Source organism: Thermobia domestica, chromosome 2 (genome assembly GCF_964235325.1).
Source record: "Thermobia domestica chromosome 2, izTheDome1.hap1.1, whole genome shotgun sequence".
NCBI lineage: Eukaryota > Metazoa > Arthropoda > Insecta > Zygentoma > Lepismatidae > Thermobia > Thermobia domestica.
Window position 1 is genome coordinate 227,622,206 of NC_137455.1, and position 23,680 is coordinate 227,645,885.

At 36.5% G+C, this 23,680-nt stretch overlaps 1 protein-coding gene across 3 annotated transcripts in view; it reads left to right on the plus strand.

Moving 5' to 3' along the window:
- Positions 1–23,680, plus strand: part of Hr51 (photoreceptor-specific nuclear hormone receptor 51) — a 1,106,739-nt gene that overhangs the window by 1,047,518 nt on the left and 35,541 nt on the right. For all 3 annotated transcript variants that reach the window (XM_081748470.1, XM_081748471.1, XM_081748472.1), the window contains one exon: positions 9,996–10,239. In XM_081748470.1, the coding sequence (XP_081604596.1) occupies positions 9,996–10,239 (244 nt within the window). The remainder of the gene's footprint in view (positions 1–9,995; positions 10,240–23,680) is intronic.

Here is a 23,680-nt window from a genome sequence, read left to right on the forward strand (position 1 = left end):
ATACACATTTGTTTTGCCCAAATCTTCCACACTTCGTCCCGTCCACACATTACACATATGTTTTTCGCGGTTACATCATTGGTTTTCCTTTTGCATTTTACCTTACATTGATATATCACACACCCTGCTTCTCATTTCAGTACCTTACGCTATATCCAAGATCGCGGCATTCAAGATGGTCGCCAAGTCAGTAGTATAGCATATCAAATATCTTGATATCATCCTGGTGATGCCCATCCTTTCCGTTTTCGACATAAATGGGTATCTTGCGACGTTTACCTTTTATCATATTGTCGTGTGGTGCGTTATGTTGCGGAGCATATCTCTGGTGTTTCTGGGTGGGGGCAGCTCCAATTTGGCATTTTTTCTTCTTTTCTATTATATGTCCTATGGGCGAAGTTTGAGTCAGATCTGATCCTGCCTTGTTCTGTACGTTTCTTGTTTGTGAAAAGAATTTATTGTTTTCAGGGACATCATATTCACATTTTAAGAAATCGTGAGAAAGAATTTGTACAATACCTTTCTGCTGACGGAAACTTAATATTTTGCAACGACCCACGTCAGAAATCTCATGATAAAACTCACAGGGAATGAATATAATGCAGAGGAATGGAGGCTTTTTATTGATTCCAACAAGAAAAGTTTGAAGGGTGTGCTTCTTCACAACAGCAATCAACAACCCTCTGTACCCATTGCTCATTCTGTACATTTAAAGGAGACTTATGAAAATAAGGAAATGTCTTTCAAAAAAAAAATCAAATACGAGAATCATCAGTGGCTATTGTGTTGCGATCTAAAGGTAATATGTATACTTCTTGGACAGCAGCAAGGGTAATATCAAATATCCATGCCACATTTGCGAATGGGACAGCAGAGAACGCGATAAACACTAGACTCAAACTGATTGGCCTGTGAGGGAAAACTGCAATATAGGAAGTAAAAATATAAAAAATGTCTGCCTCGTAGACCTTTCATAAGTCATATTACCACATTTGCATATTAAACTGGGCCTAATGAAACAATTTGTCAAAGCTCTGAATAAAGATGGTCAATGCTTGCAGGATCTAGTGACAAAATTCCCATAACTTTCAAGTGCTAAGTTTAAAGATTCATTGGTACTCAGATCAGAAAGTTGTTTAAGGACTCAGACTTTGAACATTGTATGACAAGTGTTGAAAAGTAAGCATGGAGTGCATTCAGAGACGTATCATAATTTCCTCGGGAACAGCAAACACAAAAATTGCAAGTACATTTTGTCTAATATGCTCCAGAAGTTTAAAACATTAGGGTGCAAAATGAGTCTTAAGATTCATTTTCCTGTGACACTTAGACAGATTTCCTTCTAACTTGGGTGATTTAAGTGAAGAATATGGTGAAAGATTTCACCAGGACATCAAAGCAATTGAATGACGCTATCACGGCCGTTGGAGTACAAAATGCTGGCGGACTATTGTTGGACCTTGGTACGTGAAGATTCACGAACTACTCACAAAATGAAGTCTAAAATGAAATGAAATCTTTAAGTTTTACGTTAGGGATGGCCACAAAGTCCCGGTTCCGAGGAACCGGTTCTGGGAGATTCGGTTTTCAGAGCCGGTTCCAGATCTGGATCTGAAAACCCAGTTCCAGAACCGGATCTTAGGAACCAGTTCCAGACCTGGATCCGAAAGTTCCCAAAGACCCGTAAAGGAGGCACAAAGTTTCCCTTCAAAAAAAGTGCAAAGAGGACCATACGCTTCTTCCTTCCCCGCCCAGACCCGCTTGTGTCCCCAGAAATAAATTTGGTCTACCAGTGGGTGTTTAGCCAAATGAGTTGGCCAGTTTGCCTGTTTAGCCAATGAGTTTGCCAGTTACCCAGTTTATTTAGCCAAATGAGACAAGCTGCCGCCGCCGGGGCGCCTGCCTATCGCTTCCACCATTTCATCTAGCATACTGTTCACAGCCTGCCTGTAGCTCGGGTTTAGCATAGGGATGGTCATAAAGTTTCGGTTTCAGCGGAACCGGTTCCACGAGGAACCGGTTCTTGGAGATCCGGGTTACAGAACCGATTCTGGATCCGTTTCCAGACCTGGATCCGATGAACCGGTTCTAGACCTGGATCCGAAAATCCTGATCCGGAACCGGATCTTCTAGAACCGGATCCGTTCAGACCCGAAAACCGGTTCCACCAGGAACCGGTTCTGGTCATCCCTATTTTACGTCCCACGGTTATGCCGGTTAGGCTAAAGGAGACGGTGATTATGAGAAATGAATAAAATGGTGGAATGAAGAAAATGGGATGAAACGGGAGAACCCCGAGAAAACCCACGCACACGGTGATTGTCGACCACAAAGTTCACTTGGCGTGAGCAGGGTTTGGACCCGGGACTCCAAGCACCAGAGGTGAACGCTCTACCACTGAGCACCGGAGGAAGAGTTTGGGCATTTGGTATCCAACATAGAGGCGGGATCTCGGTCAAGTGAAACAAATAAGTTGCAGTTAGTATTTTTAGTTTTTCTATATTGTAGGATACTTTTTATGGATGAATTGTCTATAAGTGACAAGATAATCCTTTATCTTGAAGCACGAATGGATACACACTTAAAAAAAAATTAACTGAGAGGACTTAAAACAAGTTCTTAATTATCGTGAAATGAGAGTATTCTTCACAAATGTGAACCAGTAGCCATTTCATAAACAGTGTTGAATTCAGACATTTTCACCCGGGGGGAATGTGAACTCCTCGGGGGGGGGATAGTTTTTCTGTATTTTTGCAAGAAAGCAGCATATTTAACAATTCCATTCACATGCACATCTTAGCTAATATTGAGACTAATTGCTGATAAATATTCAATGTGAGATTATAATTTTAAAAAAAATCCTTTAATTTTATCTAAAACATTAAATAAAGACTGGCAAATATATTTTTAGACTAAACTTTAACTGCTATTTACAGTAGCTATTTTGGTTATTTTTTCCCTATATTCAGTAGTTACTGTTTGTTACTAATGTAGAAGTTTTTAAAAAGATTTAAAGTAACTCAAATATTTTTTTTCCTATTTTAAAACAAACATACATAGGAATATCTTAACAAAAGGTAATAATTTTTTCTCACACTTCTGATTCTAAATCAAGTATATTTGCCTTAGTTTCTTCACTGCACACACATCAATAGTTTAGTTTACAAAATCTTCAGTAGGATTAGTGCCGTGTCGTGGAAAATCAGCGCTTGGAGCTAGATTATACGACGGCACCCCCGTACATATGAGTGAGGTCGAGAGACCAGCCACGAAAGGTGAGAAAATTTTAAAAAGTAAACCCTGCCTTTCCTTGGTTTTGAGCACTTTCTATTACTTTTTTCCTTTTATTTTATATATGTGCACATGTGTTTCATTCCTCTCTTTTTTTCCTTCTTTTCTTTTCTTTTTCCCTCCCGAATCGTGCGCCCCTTACTTCGGTGCCCGGGGCCGTCGCCCCGCTTGCCCCTCCTTCGTTACCTTCAATAGTAATCTTTAACTTATATATTACTATTATATTGATAAATTTATATAAATCTCTAACCCAGTAGGGATAACTGTTCTTCCCCGATCCCTCTAAATGACACCCTCTGAATCTCACCCTTTAACTGGCTTATTTTTATTTAAGAGTCTTCATCTCGGCGAAATTAAAATACCGCTAATTTTACAGTAATTATGTGATGTCTTCAAATAGATAAAAGAAAATCAAAATGTGGAACAAGAGCGCCCTAGACAATATTATTGTACATGAGAAACCGTTATCACGACTCACTTATCTGCTTTCGATTTCGAGCCATTTTGAAAATCGGCATTTATTTTTGCGTTTCTAAACAGCTGAAAACGGAAAGCCACTAGGTGACTTGTGATAACGGTACCTCACGCAAAATAATATTGTCTAGGGCGCTCTTGTTCCATATTTCAATTATCTTTTATCTATTTGAAGATATCACATAATTAGTGTAAAATTAGCGGTATTTTAATTTCGCCGGGATTAAGACTCTTAAAGAAAGGTGTGTTTACTTTAAAAATTGTAAAACACATTTACGTCTGTTACTTCCGATGTGAGAAATGGGATTTAGGCGCTCTATTTCAAATAATGCAAGAGCTGTACATTTTCAAGAAATGAAGTCTGCTGACATCAGAGATCATATAGAATGATCGAAAGATCTTCCCTATTTTTCCTTTCCTATCTCAATCTGTTCTAGTGCTACCTATTAATATATAATATAGGGAGAGAGTATAGTGCCTACTAAAATACAAACATTTCTTCAACAGTTGACAATTTCATGTTCTGCCAAACTCGGTCATAGCGTTAAGAAATACAGGTTTTATTGACTATTTGGTATTCTACCTTAGATGTTGCATGTTTAATATTTATATAGAATGAGTCTGCGTCATTTACATGTATATTGAGAGATCGGATTTCGTCTGCACGGAAAGAAAAACAAATAATTGGGTGAAGTAATTTCTACATTTTGTGACTGAAATTTTGGGAGTTTCTCCGGGGAGGAAGGAATTTTCTTCGGGGGGGGGGAGATTCCCCCCGGGCTACCCCCTGAATTCATCCCTGGTCATAAATGTGAAACAATTGTGTCAAACGCCATGTTGAGAATGGACAATGCACACACCTAACACTACATCCTTTGCTTCGTTTTCTCCAAGAACCTTCCATTTCAAGAAATAGAGTTAGTCATGCGTTCGTATATATAAGACTGGCCACCCTAAAAAAAAATCTTCACAGCCGGGAGTGGGTGGAGAAACTCAGCTGGAAGGGTCGCGAAGACCGAATTCCGTAGACTTGCAACCTCCTGAGATGCGGATTATACAGGGTGTTTGTTCACAACAAATTCACTTGCCGCGAGCTGCAACTGAACCAAGGATCTCACTCACCAATTATATGACAAATGGAACTTTGGGAGTTGGAGTGGAATGAAAAAATTAGAATTAAAAAAAATGTAATCACTATAATAGAGTTGAATGGTTATAGCTTCAATACACATTCATTTGCACACATCAGTTAATAAGGCATTAATATTGTAAAGGAAACAGGGTCTATACTGGATATAGTAAAAGGCGATATTATAGTAACAAGCATTAAAGAAAGGTGTAAATTTCCTTTCTTACTAAGGCCGTGCACAAAAAAGAAGCCTGCAAACCGCTCCTATAAAGCATACTTTGTAACAAATAACCTACTCGACACCATTTAGCTGCATTTTTATAGTCAGAATACGATTCGTTTTGCCGTTGTATCAAGATTTCCAAATTGTAGTTAAGTCTTATAGGTTTCATTTCAATAGATCTCCAATTAATTGAAGATGCTGAATTAACGACAAAACTTTTGAGACTCATACTGGGAAACGAAGCTAGAATTACACTTACCTAAGACAAACTACAAAAGACTATAATGTAACAGACTATGCTTAAAAACAAGTAAGAGTATTACGTGTACATTCCATCAAAGAGTTTGCTTATATGGCATTATACTATATTTTCTCAAGTAATATTGAAACCGGAAGTGGTAGTGGATTAATAATATTTCCGGCTTTAGTAGAGGGGTTAGTGCTTTTAAGTTATAATATGAGTAGCTATTGTAGTTTCCAAAGCATCTTCGTTTATACTTATACCCACCGTTGCTTCGCGCCAGTTCTCTACGGGCCAACCCCGCAAGTGTCGTCCAGAGTGAATGTACATGTAATTATTGTACAGTTGGTGCATGTTTTCGCATCAACAACTTTTTAAGGCGTAGCAGTTTGCAGGCATATTATTGATATGTATGATTTTTATTTGGACATGCACCACGATAGTAAAATTCTAGAATGGAGTAAGGTATTTTTTTTTTTTTAAAAAAAAAGGAAAATGAAATAAAATAATATCATAAAGTAGATAACAGCTCGTAAAACTGCACATCATGCTACTTAAGTAGTGATCAAGAACAATACTCTCCTGTTACTCTTAAAACTGTAAATAAATAAATACAAGTTGAAAACTTAGTGTCAGTTTCCTACACTTAAGAATACAAATTACATGTTATTCTTTCACAAAAAATGTACGCCACAATAAATGTTATCTGTTATTAATGCATGAGTTCATAGCTTATGGGAATTATATTTTAGAAACAAGTTAACGTAAAGTTATCTAAATAACAACATTATATTCATTTTTTTCTAAATTTTAAAGTACGTTTCATATACACTAACAAAGATTCCATCACTTCAAAGTTTGTGGTGTCAAATAATCTTTTACTACGTAAAATATGTTTAAATTATCTTCCAAAAATATTACTTAATCTTTGCTGAGCTGACTGAAAATGAAATATCATGTTTGTCAAAGTCAGTAATGCACTAAAGAGCTGAAGATAGTTGTATGGATCAAATGAGTATACCGTAATCCCTAATTTTACAGTTGGCTCTGTAGCCGAGAGTACTAAGGCACATTTCTTTGACACTTATTTTGTAAATTTGAGAGATCAATTTTACCTGGTTCAAATCCCACTGTGTTCTACATTTTACTTTTTTTTTTGCTACGATCTAATTGTATCATTAATGTATTCATTTCAAATATCTATATCATATAATAATGTATTTTTTAGAAAGAATATTAAAAAATGTATATATAGACCTATATTTTGAGATATCACTAGATTGCATTTATGTATAATGAAAACATCACATCTAACCAATGAAACATGCTTTATTATTTGAATTTATAAAGTCTTCTGATCTGAGTTATTCCCTTTTAAAACAATTGTTTATTTCCGATTCATTACAGAACAATAAAATTACACTAATTTAGCTAGGATATAAGTATTTTGTAGAAACTACTTGGGTTAACTTGGTAAGTATTTGCCCTTGTTATAAATGAATTGTACTTATTTTTGTACTGACTCTAAATGGATGGCGCTAGTATCAACGTTATCGACTTTAACTGCTATCTGGAAAGAATCGACGTAACTATTTGATCGAAGCTTAACTGTATGGTCCTTTATCTGCAATGTGATGTTGCCACATAGTGTAAATCACGTCTTCAGACGACCATCAGAAAAGTATACAATTATATATGTTTTTTGCTTTATTTTGACCTGTAGAATAGTGCTCTGTGGTCCGTGGGTGCCATTTTTAGAACACCCTATATATATATATATATATATATATATATATATATATATATATATATATATATATATATATGGGCGATTCTCAGCGTTACGCACAGGACATTTGTACACAAAAACTGCTTTTTTAAACAAAACTGTATTTTCAAATAAAATAAAAAGTATGTCAAAAGTAGGGGGAACTATTACTGCATAATTAAATAAAATGAAACACTCAAAAAATTGCAAATTTGAGTTATAGGCCAAAATTAAGCGTTACACACGGGACTCAGACGAAAACATCATTTGACAACTTCAAATTCATTGGACATTCTCTGCGATTTATGGCAGCGTTTTCATTTTATATGCCATCACTTATGTTCTACATTCATTCTCCTTACTGTGCATTATGTTTTTAAATTGGAACATAGAATTTAATTAGCGTCAGATTGTGTTTTCTTTTTTGACTCGCCGTTACGCACGGGACGTTACGCATGGGACAGAAAAGTAGCTATGCAATTGTTTGGTTGTTCTCAAACTATTATCATGTAATATCCTTACTAAAGAGATTGATATTTTAAGATTAACATTTGGACATTAACAAGCATAAAAAAATTGCATCCTTAATTTAATTTAAATGAATTAAACTGCATTCCAAAGTATCAAAGTCGAACTTTGCTAGGCAACTCGCTTTATGCTATTACCATGTCTTTGGGGTATATGTCTGAGTGCTGATTGGTAGCGTTCAAAGCACATAATGTTGTACAACTGTTGAGCTGCTCGATCCTCTGTGCTACCTATCAAACGTTGAGTCGTTTAAACGCTGCCATTTTCAGGTGAAATGCGGGAAAGTTAATTGAAGGGAAACAGTTGGTTTTTAGTATGATTGTTTGTTACTTTACAGTGAAGATTTGCTTTAGTGTGAGTTTTTTAATAAGTAATATGGATTCACAGGCAAGTAATTCTGTTCCAAGTAATATTGTCAGTGATGAACTGAATCAATCAATAAAAGCAATGAGTGGCGCTGAAAGGGCTAGAAAATATAGACTTAAACATAGGAATAATGTGAGACTGAAAAATAAAGGGAGAATGCAACGATGTAGGCAAGTAAAAAGATTAACTCTTTCCTCTCACGTTTCTTTTGCAAAAATCATTTCTCATTGTTTCGTTGTTGGCCATTTAGAAGAGTAGAGCACTCTTAAATGTGAAGAAGAACAAGGTAATTCAAGTAAGATTGGTTCAAGGAAAACGAAAAGAGTGCCAGTGTAGCTATAGAATGATATATTCACCAAGTGATGAGAGTGACATTAATTCAGAATACAACTTTGAAGACGATGTTCATAATGATATTCGAACCCTCCAACTGTCGGGCTCAGAATGAACAATATTAGAGCACGTGTATTTCTCCTAATGAAATTTGATTGTGGTTCTTCCAGAAATAGGATTAAATATCGGTATGTATGTGTGTCTGAAAGTGATATAGAAGAAGATGGGGACATTAGAGTAACAAATCTGAAATACATGGACGACAGTTGTACAAAGTTTAGTTTTGATGAAAAGAACATCTTATGTCTCATTTGATCAAGTTTTTAATATACTTCAAGCACCTAATTTGCTGATAAAGGGTGAAAGAATATAGTATAAAGTTCCAGAACAATAGCGGTTTTTGTACAAAACTAGAGGTTTGAAGCGAATCCATTCGCCCCCTACAAGACTGTGAAACCAACTTAGATACCTACTTTTCTAATGAAAAGAAAAATGTGTGATTTATCATGATAATAATTTGTTTTTAAGCCTCATGTTTCTATGTAACTTAACGTAGACGTTTTTAGTAGTTACGGTATGTTTAGTTGTGTTCGATTTAGTTTCTCTCAGCAAATTCATGTTTCTTTGAGTTAATATAAAAGTTTATTTTTCATTATTTAATCTTAGTAACAATAAACACGTATTGATATCTTTAAAACTTAATTTTATTCACTTCCTTGCATAAATCTGTAAATGTCCCGTGCGTAACGTTACGCACGGGACAACATTTCTATACCTCATGAAATAAATAAGGAGGATAATAAACAAATTTAATAAGTACTACCAACAAGCTAATAATAATTCTATTTTGGAGCAAAAGTTTCAATACTTTATCTTCTACAATTACAAAGGAAAGACGAAAAATTCATGTTTTCCGTTACGCACGGGACAGCAAAACATGACATGAGAAAACTACGATCTTTGCTTACCAGAATAAAACATTAATTAAAACAAAATTGTCAAATTTTTGCCAAAGGTCCACTTCATATTTTTTGCTATTGTTCATATAATTACAGATTTAGAATTTAGTTTGAAAATTGGAATATGTGAACAGCATTGAGCATGGTGTAGAACAGACAAAGTTTATATGGTCAAAACCTAGTAAATATATTTTACAAAAAGACTTTAAGTGTCTCACTATATAGTTACACTATTTCTTAATAGAAAAACATAAACATCATAGTTTCAAATTAATTTTGAAAATTTACTGACAATGAACCACTTGCCAGAGAATCGCCTATATATATATATATATATATATATATATATATATATATATAAGAATAAAAGTGCGGGGGAACGCGGGAGACGCCACCCTCCTACTTCCATAATATATCTATAGTGTCCCCCAACTTTCTAAAAAATTACAATGGGCAAAGATAGGCACTAGGACGGTGTGCGTCTCCCTACCTTTCGAGGTCCACTTTTACCCCCGTATATATATATATATATATATATATATATATATATATGTTTGTGTGTGTGTGTACTTTGTGTTGTATTATAGAACTTGTTTCTACGTAATAAATATGATTATGTGCTATACGAGACGTTATGCCGGTGTCAGACGTTGAGTGTTGTTTACATTAAATTTCTTTTGCAGGTGATATTGTTAGAGGAAGCGTGGGCCGAATTGTTCCTGCTGAACGCTATTCAGTGGTGTATGCCTCTGGATTCAAGTCCTCTTTTCTCGCCTTCAGAGCACGCTCAGGGTGTGCCAAACGGTAAGGCGAGTCAAGTAGCTGCGGATGTCCGATTCCTCAACGATAACTTACTTCGATTTAAAGCAATCAGCGTTGATCCTGCTGAATTCGCATGTCTCAAAGCGATTGTTCTTTTCCGTGCAGGTAAATTCATGTTTCCTAGTGAAAAACAAGTGAATATGTAGTTTTATTAGGAATATCATAAATGCGTTACTGCTGAAATATAAACATTAATGAATGTTTTTAAAGTAAGGAATATTATTGCTACTTGAATATATATAGGGTGTTACGGAACTATACTGACAAACTTTAAGAGATAATTCCTCACATTAAAGTAAGAGAAAAAAGTTCATATGAAGTTGTGGGGGAAAATACACACTTTCAGAGCTGGGCCGTCCAAAATCGTGAAAAATATATTTCAACACAAGTTATTTCGAATTCGAGCAACCATGGATGGGCATAATATTGGCGTAACGGAAGTCACACATCGCCATTCAAAAATACATATTTTAGCAATATAGTACAATGAGTACGCATGTTGTGGTTTACTCCTTCTAATTTGTTACGGCTCTCTAAGGGTATCCACTCACAATGTAAACCACAATCAAATTACTAAACTTCCATCAAATATATGGGTTGTTATATTCTCAAATGAAAACTGCTAGTCATATCACGGTAGATAAATATTTATTTAGATAAGTAAATCGAAGTGATTCGACGAAAATTCTTTAAGGCAAAATAAAAAGAATACGGAACTCCTTCACTTCAGAGCCCTATCCCTTAAGACGGAAGATCACAACCAACAGACCAACAGATTCCTACAAATTTCTCCGACTCCACCGATCCGTCATTCCCTCACAGTTTTATCTGACGCCTATTTCTATCAGGAAAGCCTGACTACAACTTTCCGTCATAAATATAAGAGATCCTGTTGTCAATGGACATCACTTAGTTCTATGACTGATTCTCTTTCTCTAAAGAGAAGACCATCACTTAGGTTTTGTCTGGTCTAGCAAAAAAAATCTAAGAAAAAACCTTAAAGTGTTTTCTGCCTCTGAGGTTAACAAAAAAATATAACCTACTTATCCTCACTAGAAGATAACGGGAATCACTTATCCCAATAAGCTATCATTTAAGCTTATAAACCTGACTAGCTAAGTGTCCTCAACTTGGTCATCGCTCAGACCGAAGGAAATCACTTATTCCTTGCTTTGACAATCACTTAGGCCATTCCCTATTATTTCATTAAATATCAGAAAATTCTAATGCCATCACTCAGGCTCCAGAGAATCATTTATTCTCTGTCATCGGTCATAATTCAGACCTTTCCCTACAAGATAGGAAAGTTTAAAAAAACCGAGGCAGGACCTTAATAACGTAGAATGGCTCTAACAGCCATAGTCACCCAGTAGTATTCCCCTATGCGGCGAGAGGCTTCCTTTTATATGGTCGATGACCCTTCCCCTTTTAGTTTACTTAACTTTATTTTCGCTTAAAAATCCACAGAAAAGTTTTTTTGAAATACGAGCAACCGTCGCAAGCCTCTGGAAAATTCCATCGATCACTATAAGAAAATCTATATTAAAAAAACTTGAATGTAGAGTTCGTTAAATGTAGCTGAAAAGAAATCCAAGCAAGAATATACAGCTTAAGCAGATATAGGCCTACACATACAAATAAGCTATAGCCAAAATGAAATTATAAATATATATATAACACGTAATACGATATATGTAATTAAATATATGTCTGGCCAGAATTACCTTTATCAATAGCAACATTATATACACTTGTACATCTAATTGTTTAGTCACAGAATAAACACAGAAGGGCGAACCCTCGTCCTTACACGCAAGGGATTCTCAATAGGACATAATTCCCTGACATTCTTCCAAAAGAATTCCCAGATATGTTCTGATTTCAAGTTGGACCCAAAGCAGGTTGAAGGCAAGCCTTGACATCAGTGAACACAGACAAGAGAGAAATTCAAATTTTTAATGACTTGTAATTTTGTATTCATTCAAAGTCCGTCTTGTCTTGATCTTAGCATTAGACACGAAAGTATTTTGGACGTACTGTCTCATTTTCGTTATTACTGCTGTAAGTGCCACCAAAAATTTGAAAGTTTGGGATACTGTGGCATTCTTAGTTTTCAAAAGTGAATAATAAGTGTAACATTAAAATTTATTCAACATGTAGATTTAAAATATACAATAAACTGAGGTAGTGCCATTTGAAACCGTGCAGATAATATTGTAAACCTTGTGATGTCAGGGAGTATGCCAAACTGTCTCTCTGCTGATATTTGCACGGTGCAAAATTTCTGCGTTGTTTTTCCTTAGATAAGGAGTTACAATGGCGATCAAGATAAATGGTTCACCCTGTATATATACTATTGTGGAGTTACTGAGATCGTTCCGTTACGAGATTAGAGGACTACAGCATATAAGAAAAGGTTAACACAAACAGACACATATTAGTGGTTGATTTGAGAGGGGAGCCAGAAAAAATTCCGTCTCTAGCTATCCCTTCGCTGGCACTAAATCAACTTTCTTGCAAACCGATAAGAATGTTACCCACCCATCTAAATATGTTTCTAATAATTCTCATAGACTTTTAGCAACACATGTGCCAAGGGTGTTGGGGACGTTATGTTTACTTTGCTTTACATAAACCCAAGTGTGTTTAATCAGGAGTGCTGCAGCATTTTTTAGGGTTAAATAAACTACAAGGAAACTTATTTGTGAGACATTCATTGATGATGAAAGTTAGAAAAAATATATACTTGAGGTCATGAGACTTTCTATGCACTACAGAAACAACTTTTGCTACGTATTTGTATAGATAAGACAGGTAATTGCAAGGGAAAATAAATGGTGCTTTGCCGTTCCTGCAAAATTAATTAGGTGTTCATAAGTTCCTTTTTCACAAACTTGATTGGAAGTTCATAAAGCAATCAACATTACAACAAACATGATTCATTCTCAGCTACCTGTAGAAAGATTGTATAGTGTGTACTCAATGTCACTAAGAATTAAATAAGAAAACTCTCAGAGGATCTAGAAGTTAGATCTTGGGTGAATGTCGTATTTATGACTTAAAGTGTAATCTTTGTGGAAGTGATATCCTCCTTTACTGGTACACTATAAAAATGCCTCTACAGATTTTCATAGAAGTACTCGAGAACGTACAGTATTTCTGGGACTACATCTATGAGAAACTATTGAAGTGGTGGATATTTATTTATGAAATGGCCATGATTCGGGATGCTCCAGAATCTTTGGAACAGCTTAGTTTATATTTCTAAGGTCTTCATCCATCACAACAGCTGTATCTAAGATTGAAACAACTTTGCATATTGCAAGCAATGAAAACTGAAGATAGTAGATACCTAAGTTCCTTTACCGGTTGGAAGAGAATGACACCTTTCGTGGTATTCCAGTAACAGAACCAGTAGAAGAGTGTCTTCATAGAAATGAACGTACAAGACTACAGTTTTTCGAAGTTTAGTGGACATTCTCAAATTTTACTTTTCTCAGAAAAGTTTCAATGGAGATGTAGTATTGTTTGAATTGAACTGGCCCAAGGAATCAGAAGGAAAATGTTATATGGTGACCAAATACTAGAAATTTGAGGAAAAATAAGAATTCACCTGACAAATCAATTTAAAGTAGGAATTTCGGAAGCGTAAGTGCAACCTGGCTATGTAGGATAAAACATATCGGAAGTGTAGACTCTACAAAAGACTCGGTTTTCCACCAAAATCATCTGAGGAATGTGAAAGGGGGTTTCGAGTTTGAGCCTTCATCATACTGCAGTTTGAAACCGTTTTAAGTGCTAATATACTACAATTTCTATTTTTCTGCATATTAATGGGCCTCACATTTCTTCATTCTATGCTGATGATTATATTGTTAAATGAATTACATGTGATAGGCAATCTGACACTGATAACCACTTTGGTAAAGAATCAACATGGAATAGTTGTCAGTTTCCAATATCTTTACTCTTTTGAGGTAAGAACTGATATTTCTATTCATTATGTAAGGTTTTGGGTTAACATGCATTTAAGACATTGAATTGTTTGATACTATTTTTACTATATTAAGATGACATAAAGTATGTAAATACGAATAGTCCCCTCACTGGCTTCCCTAAAAATAATTTAGCGCCTGTACTGTGTAGAACTAACTGTCATTTGAGAAAATACTATAAAGTTTTGTATAGTTGGCAACATTGTTAATCTGGTGGTATCGCAGATAATATAAATTGATATCTCCCTGTCGATATTTGCATTTAAATATTTGTATCGTACGTATACACAAAACTCTGAACGAAAACACCAGAGGTGTAAAAGGTGCAACCAAGTTCATCAGTTTCAAAAACGTTGAGATCGATAACCCAAGTTCCTTGGCCATTGCGTCTGAAACGAACACTAGACTTGGCGCGGGGTGTTACAAGATCGAATACATCAAGATGTCTGTTCTTAGTTTCAACGCTGGGATATTCCAGCCGTAAAGCTGGTAGTAGCCCCAAAACCCATCATGCTCAATAACACGATCCTTAAGGCTCGTAAATATTTTTCCTCACTAGGATTATAAGTTTTCCTTTTCTGAGTTTCGAACCACCAATCTTACTAAAGTATATGCGCGCCTTAGCCCACTCGCAAAGTTGATATTCCTAATGCTGACGGTGGCCCCAAACTCACCACGCCCACCACCACCATCCCTAAGGCTCGTTAACATAATTTCCTTGAAAACTCGAGTCAAGTTGCAATGTGTTCGTTTCAGATGTTGGTCAAGGAACTTGGCTCATCCATCCTCCATCTCAACACTTTTTGAGACTGATGAACTTGACTTCTCCATCTCAACACTTTCTGAGGCTGATGAACTTGGCTGCACATTTTACACTTCTGGTGTTTTTGTTCGGATTTCACTGCTTTTTGTAGTTCACTGTATCAATTTCGTATATTGAGATTCTCAATTGTGACATATTGTTGGACTGAAATGTAGGATTGTACATTTTTAAAGAAGTCATAATGTGCCACATTCAACAGTACTTCCCAAGGGCCATCCCACCGGGAATCGAACCGTACACTAATGGCGCAAGTGCTAGCCATTAGACCAGCGAGGAGGGGTTCTTCCTTTAACCCTTTACTGGAAGTATGTGTCTGACAGACACGCATGATTTTTTGTTTTCCTGTGCTGGCAACCCTGTATGTTTCAGTGAAGCGACCTCTTTAATACCTTCATAAAATATATTTCTCAGTTTGGTGGTGTGATTCATAGTTGTCGGTCACGCTTGTATGTTACCTGATAACAGCTCTTTTTGTAACCTACCGTGTCTGACAGGCACATACTTCCAATAACGTCAGTTCTTTTGCGTGTCCTGTGGACACATACTTCCAGTAGTGTAGTTTTCTTGCACACAAATGTTATTGATGTTGATGATTTGAATCTAGTAACAATGGAGGAAGGAACTTCTACATCTAGGAAAAGGAAACCATGCGATGTAGCGAAAGTGGGTGAACCCAATTTTGCCGCCAACATTTTAAAAATGTGGAAAGAAGAGGAAGAAAAAGACCTGCAAGAGGAGGAGATTAAAGATCTTTTTTTTCTGATGATGATTCAGATGTGGATGATCCCTCGTTCATACCTGAGACATTTGGTTCTTCCACTGATGATGAAGATTGTCGTAATATCGAAGAAGGTATTTTGTCTGTAAGTTTCACGACAAATAATGAAAAAGACGTCCCGGCTTTCTTTGAAGGTAAGAAAGGATATTCTTTGGAATCTAAAGAACCAACAAGGACTAGACGTGTTCCATGTCAAAATATAATACGAGGAATTCCAGATTTGCCAAAGATTGTTAGAAATTTAGGTGAAATCCTAAAATGGAAGATATTTTGTCTCTAATTCTTGATGACATTATATCCACATTAGTAAATATAAGTACAGTAAGTAGCTGCATTCTGTTCTTATATTTGAAAAATAGCCCAAGTATTTTCAGATACATATTTGTGAAAGAACTAACCATGAACTTCATGAGACCTCATCTTCAAAGGAGGTTGAAGATTCATAATTTGAGGAAAGACCTGACAACAATTGAGAATGTTCTCGGGAAGACAACACCAAACAAGGAAGACGAGCAACAGTTGCCGAAAAGTGACAAAATGGAACGCAAAAATGTAGCCATTGTCCTTATAAGAAGAATAGGAACCCAGCACTTAAATGCGTCAATTGTGAAAAGCCAGTGTGTCTCGAATGTTCCAGGAAAGACTGCGAGATGTGTTTGGTTGAGAGAAGCACCTAATTTTGAAACTTACTGTCCTTTCAAGAAAGCTTTTGTTCACAGAAAAAAATATATTACAAAATGGCATTTTAATGAAAAAGGGAGTTTTCCTCAATAATAGTTCATTTTTCTTACGTAGCACTTGCATTATGTACGTATTTTGAAACAAATTTTATATTATTAGGTGATAAGAATAAATTTATGAAATACTTTGCCAAGGGAACCAAAGTTTCGGTGTTCCGTGTCTATCAGACACATACTTCCAATTATGTAATAAAAATCATCCTTCCAGTTAAGGGTTAAGTATCTGTCAAAGAGCTATGTCGAAATGAGATTCTAATTCATTTACATAAGCTACCAACCACGATCGCTAACACCTGATTACCTAAAAATGAAGACTTTCAGCAGGGCTCTCAAAACTCTTGATGCTAAATCCCCGATGCTATATCTTCGAACATGACTGGTGTCTCAACATACTGAGTCGTTCTCTATCCTCCAACATTTCGAAATTCCGAAGTTCATTACATACCACGCATGTTGTGGAGTTTCGTACTGCCTGGAATTTATCTTCCAATGATATACACCTTTCAAATAGCTTGTAAACAATTATGTTTCCCACCAAAATACAAACATACAAATCATACAAACTCGGACAGTTTGATTCCTCTTTTACTTGGAAGATTTCATTAATTCTAAGTATACCCACCTCTACATTCTCTTACTAGTCCATTTAATTTTCATATCAATTTAATACCAATGAATGCGACAAAGCAAAAATATTTAAGGAAAAAAATAAGTTTCCTTTGTCTGGGTTTAGCACCACCAACCTCATAGCAATATATATACGCGCGTTAGCCCACTCACCCACTAAGGTTTATTATTCATGCGCGTGACTCCTTCCGAGTGGGCTAGCGCTATATATGCGTGACTCCTTACATACAGATATACAACGGATGAACTTGCACCGTTTCTATTGAAATACAAACAATATCAAATACAAAACATTGATTAACAATAAGAGACAAAATAAAATAAAATAAATAAATAAACAAATACAAAATTCAGCACCTGGCTCAGAGGCTATCACACTGTGTTCAATATCACGGGGAAGAAAGAGCTTACTGCAACCCATTTTTAAAAACCGACTGAAATACCGCCTTTCCGACTCAGAGGAAAACAGCTTACGATGGGTGCGTTTTAGAAAATTCAAATAGGACGAGCACCCAAGAAGGGTACATAGCGATGGATATAAACTATCGCACATGCCACAAGAGAAAGAACAGCATAATGTTTATTTGGTGGGAAAAAATGGAAATCAGGGAATAAAAGGAATGAAATTGTAAACTGCTAGGGAGGTCGTCGATAAATTTGTCCTAAAATGACGTCAGACAGTTCTAAATTTCCATGGTACCGACACATAACGATCTGCTAAAGTATTCTCTTGGGCGCACAGTGCATTAGAAGAACGATTAATCGTAAATAAATGAGTGCGAGTTGGGATTAACTTATTTATCACTTAAAACTATTCCACTTGTATATAAGATGGCAAAAGCGGGTCATATATATTACCCCATACCTGCAACTATATAGTTTGAGGAGAACGCTGTGGGATCCGTAGAAGAATCTGATCGTAAGTTGAAGATAATAAGAAGTGATACAAGGTGCATGAAGTGTGGGCCGAGGTAAGGAGACTTATTCCGGTATATTTCAAAGAAGTATTAAAGTAATAATGTAAGATTAAGCAAAAATCAGACAACTGAATAAACGGAGGTTGAGAAGGTACTCATAGCTCGCCCAAAAACAATGTACCCACTCGTGTCTGAAAGATTCTGCGTTTTCAACTGCTATATAAAAATCAAGCATGTCAACTTGATTTGACATTTCAAGCGTATTTGGACGAGTCCTAATCCTCCTCGCGAACGGGGAAGATAAAGCCACATGCAAAAAAGAAGTCACGCCAAATATTCAACAGGAGTAAGAATTCGAACTGTTTAGCGTACAATACTGGTAAAGAAATTTGCCGATATTCCTGAACGACGCGCGCGATGCTGGATTTAGAAAGGTGGACTAATATTGAAATGTTGCGACAAAAGGCTTCTCCAAATAAAAGTGCATTGAGTTAGGAGGTAAGATAGGTACTGTGTTCAGACCAATACCGTTTATAAAACTGGAGGGTCAAACCATCTTCGCCGGTTGCGCTACGAGCTTTTGCCTACATAAGGACCGCAAAACTTTCAGGAGCGGTAATAGGTTCCATCAAAGCATGGCAATCTTGCTCCGTGAGATGATGCGATAAAGTAGACAGAAACTTCGGGGCAGGTGTGTAATCCATTCGACGCTCGCTCGCAAATCCCGTATAGTAAAGCGTAAACTCCCGCAAAATATGTGTAGAGTAAGTGGTAGTCGTTGCGTCGCTCATTATAAGAGATTGGATGGTAGCAGAGTGCCGTTGTTGGAAAAACAAGTCAACATGGTAAATAGAGGTCGTCACTTCCGGAAAACGACAAAAATCATTCGACAAGTAACCCCTAAGATAAGTATGGGAGTAAATCTATTCATCCTGTGTTTAATATCATTAATACGAGCGAGGTTAGCAAGCGAAGGAGGATCTACCCAGCAATCACAGGCTGGTCGGTACAGAAATTCGTGTAATTGGCGATCATCCTCACGCGCCACACGTCCACGCCACTGGAAAAAGCTGCGAATTTTAGGCTTAAAATAAACGTTTCACCTGGAGCCCATAGTACGATAGTAACGCTGCATACTACATACATAGAGAAAACGAGTCGAGAACTCCGCCAGTACCTCATCGCAGGATATTGTTTCGTTATTAATCTCCAATAGGAAGAGCCGCGAAATGTCGGTAACATAAAATGCAATTTTAAAGCCTTTTCGATTCCGGTATGACCAGAAAAAGTCAACGGCAGGGTGATGACATGAACAACCGCAGGGCAAGGATCTGCGATATAAGTTCTATCGAGTCTACACTTTGTAGTGGCACTACAATAGGTGAAAACATACGGTGAATTAGACACGAATAAAGCATCTTTTTACTTTACCACTCGAAGTAGCTTCAACAATGCCTGACAGGACGGCACAGGCGTAAGCGAATCCCGGGAATCTACAATAGCATTGAAATCGCCTGCAATTATACTATGAATAATCTCCGGAGGAAGTAAAGACGGAATTGTTGTTGCAAAAAAAAAAAAAACTCCTGCCTCTCCCGTGCACGTAAACACCCTGAATGGCCATATAACTTTATGAAGCATATATTCTGAAGGTAACAACATATGGCCCTTCCATCAGAGGACAAAGCAACTCAATCATAACTGAGATCCTTCCTAACCAAAAGCGCAAGTCCAGTCGACTAATTACAATTAATAATTGCCTGATAATCGGCGAAAAAATCCAGTGATGGAAACGTTAACTCTTGAATATAACACACATCATGCCTGCGGTTATCTATAAATTGTTTAAGAAGAGTCTTACTATGATCTGAACTTATACGCTGAAGATTAATAAATAATAACGTAAAGAAATGTATTCCTGACATTCCGTAACACAACAATAATAAAACAAAGAGAAAACACAATATTGAATAGAGACGTCCCAAAACATCCTGAAAAATTCACGCTTTGTAACAAGACGTGAAATGTAGTAACAAGAAATATAGTAACAAGACGTGAAAACACATCACGCCAAAGAAAAGAAAAAAACACGAAATCATAACACACAAAATCATAACACACAAAATCATAATATGAACTGTTCGATGTTAGCTGAACTCCAGGTGTGAATATCGACTCCGATGGTTCCAAACACACTTTTTTGAAGGTAGTTCTGAATCTGATATCGCATATGCTTGGGGACGTAGGTCACGAGAATCCACTTTGTCTGCCCTTCGAACATGATCGAGAAGTACACAATGTTCTCTTTTTCGCTTTGAAGTTCTTGTCACTTTTATTCTTTTTTGCTGGGAAGTATAATCTTAAGGCACGGAAGCAATTTGATGTTCGATGATACGAGACTAGATATATGTGTGAATTTCCATATGAATAATTCGAACATCACTGTCTATGTCCACTAAAAAAAATGGTGCACTCCATAACTATAGTTCCACTTGACGCATTGCCATAATTGTTGAAATAATCTTCAAGTAAAGACAAAGAGTCCTCCAAAGAGAAATCATAAACACGAACCAACTTAACAGGGTCTATGGCTCCGTCAGCCTGAAAACATATCTTAGGAGCCTAGTACCCGAATATGGTTGAAACTAGAAATGTGAAATTTGGTATATGATCACATCTCCCGAATATCTGCTTAAATTCAAAACCTCATATTTCTATTTTTAACAGATTTTTACGGAGCCTCGAAATCGTCGATTTTCCCAAATATCTTGTTCCCATAGAACATGCTTCCGGCATTCCACGCCAGTTTTTCTTTGCCGACGAATTTTCTTTGCGGAACTTCGCTGCGACGCACTGCCGGGCATGTTGATTTGAGCCCTATTTTACGATGCATGATTTTAATATTCAATTCGCTTCAAGCCCTTTTCTACGCCATAGTTTATGTTTTTTACGTACTGTACATTAAACGTACTGATGGGGTCAAAAATTTCTTTACGTGTCCTATATAGTTTTAAATTATTTGCGTGAAGGATATTGTGTGAAGATACAATGCGGGGTAATCTCTTTACTAATTCTTTGAAATCTTTTTCTATTCTATGAAATTAGAAGCAAAGTAAGTTTTCTTACACACCAGGGAACTTGCCTCTATATTTAATGATGTTGCAAAATAAATAAATAAATATAAAAAATCCAGATTTACGGTGATTTTGATCATTACCATCTACTTCATTCGCTGCTAATGATTTGCATTTGTGGTCTTTTGAAGATTTATTTGCAGCGTTTTGCTGTGTAGTTACACACTTGAGGAACAGTTACCGCCATGTGTGTGGGTGCACGAATGACTATATGCAGAACAATGACACACATAATGATTGTGTTTAGGAATGAATCACTTTAGCACGGACCTATTTCGTAAAGCAACCCTGCTTCAGAATAAGTTAAAGACAGCCGCGTAGTAAGAAGATGCATAAAGAGACACATGAAAGACGTAACATGTGTGATGAAACATATCCCGTCGCTAGTTAGTCAATTGCGATGTTCCCCAACTAGATCACTTCGTAAAACACCATTTGAACTGAATATACCATATTCAACAATCCATAACCAAATTTAATAAAAATTGCATATGAAAACATTTAGACCGATGTTTGCGAATGAATTATCTGACAACGACTTGAATCAACAGAGAGTGTTGCAGTCTGCTATATTTGTTGCGTTTCTGAAGTTGTCCCGCCCATCTAAGGAATTTATCTTTTTATATTTTCATTGTTAGTTTAGGTTTGTTGCGGTAAAACTATCATAACATACATTATTTATTGGAAAAATAAATGGCCAGACCAACTTCACGGTTCCCCAGCCACAAACGAATTTCAACATGTTTCACTAATGTCTTAGTTCTGTTAAAATTATTATTAGTTTGGAAAAATACACTTTTAATTGAAAAAATAAATAGGCAGAACAAATTCACTGTTTCACACACATAAACAAATTTTAACATTCTTCTACCTCATATTTATTTACGTTAGTGTTGCTAGTACTGATGTTAGTTTCACAAAACTAGACTGTTATGAGAGAAATAAAGTTTCGTACTAACAAGGGAAGAGAAGGAAGATGGAAGATGGTTTATACACCAATCAGAAACACTAATGACGGCTATTACGAAACTGTAATATTTTTTTTCAGAATGCATATACTGTGCTAGTTATATGTGTATAGGGTCATAGGGTTATATGGTTATAGGGTGTCCAGAAAGACCGTTGCTATCCCGAGAAATCGCAAACGGTGAGACAGATGCGAAAACAGGAAAACACGTGTTTGATCATTTTAAAAGTACAACGGATCTCAGCAAAAAGTGTTGTACCGCAGGGTTCAACTCAAAAATTGCAAATGATACGGGGGTCAAGTAGCACATCGTTGTAAAGTTGTTGAGAAATGCAAGAAGGCGGAACAAGTCTCGGCTCTCTAAAATTACCCTGTGCAAAATGGCGGCCGGTCAAAATGTCAGGAAAAACGTCACTATAAAGTCTATGGCCACCCCTATAAATCTGAAACGGTGAGATAGATGACAAAACAGAGAAACGTGTGTGTTATCATTTCAGAAGTACAATGGTTGAAAGTAAGAATATTGGTCGCAGAGTCCTGCGTAGGGTCCCACTCCTAACAGCACAAGATGTGCTACGCATATCCAATTTATGTGTCCCAGCTACTTTTTAGCTACCCGACACTTCGCACATATGATATTCATGAGCTAAGTATGTACTTCAGCTACCTACAGTTTTAGATATTTGCTACACCTAATTGCTATTTGCAACTATGTACTACAAATATAGCATTTATATACCTATCTGTTTTGCACCCTAACAGTCATTTGTTTTTATGTCGTCACTTGAGACATATAACTGTCATGTTCTAGATACGTCCTTTAGGTACATAGTGTTTCAGGTACCCTAACAGCACAAGATGTACTGGCATGCGCCATTTACGTGTTCTAAATTCATCTCCCACATATGATGCATTTGTTTCTTCTTGTTCTAAGCGATTGTATACTTGAAGCAACAAACGCATCAACTTTAGTAGATGGCAACTGTCGAAGATCAATTGAGAGTGAATATGGAAGAACACTCTCAAGTAAATAGACACTCGTAATTTTGTTATAAAATTACATAGCGAGCAGATTTTTATCTTTTCCCAAACGATTATCGTCGAATATACTCTGTTAAAGGAGCACTCTGATTAGCCAAATTCAAAAAAATTCTCAACAATTTATCCCTCTACAAGCAATGTTCTCTTCTTCAGCTCCGTGACCAAGTCGGAAGAGCACACCAAAACCAAGTCGGCTACTAATACAAAGGTTGGTGGTTCGCGCCCATTCTGGGGCATTTTTTTTTTACTTTTTTAAAGTGTTTTGTACACTCACCTTAATGTAAACACATTACACATATAGGCGATTTAACATATTTTGGGGGAGTATTTTTGTAATTCATTCACGCTTACGGCATGGGGAACATACCTAGAACATACTAGGCACGTTCCACAGATACATGTCAGGCATATGCCTAGTGGTAGACATAGACTGTGGCTATCACTTGCCATCCATGTGATTTCTCTCTCAGAGGTACATAAGGCACATACTGGACACATTCCCATATACCTGATGGAACATGATA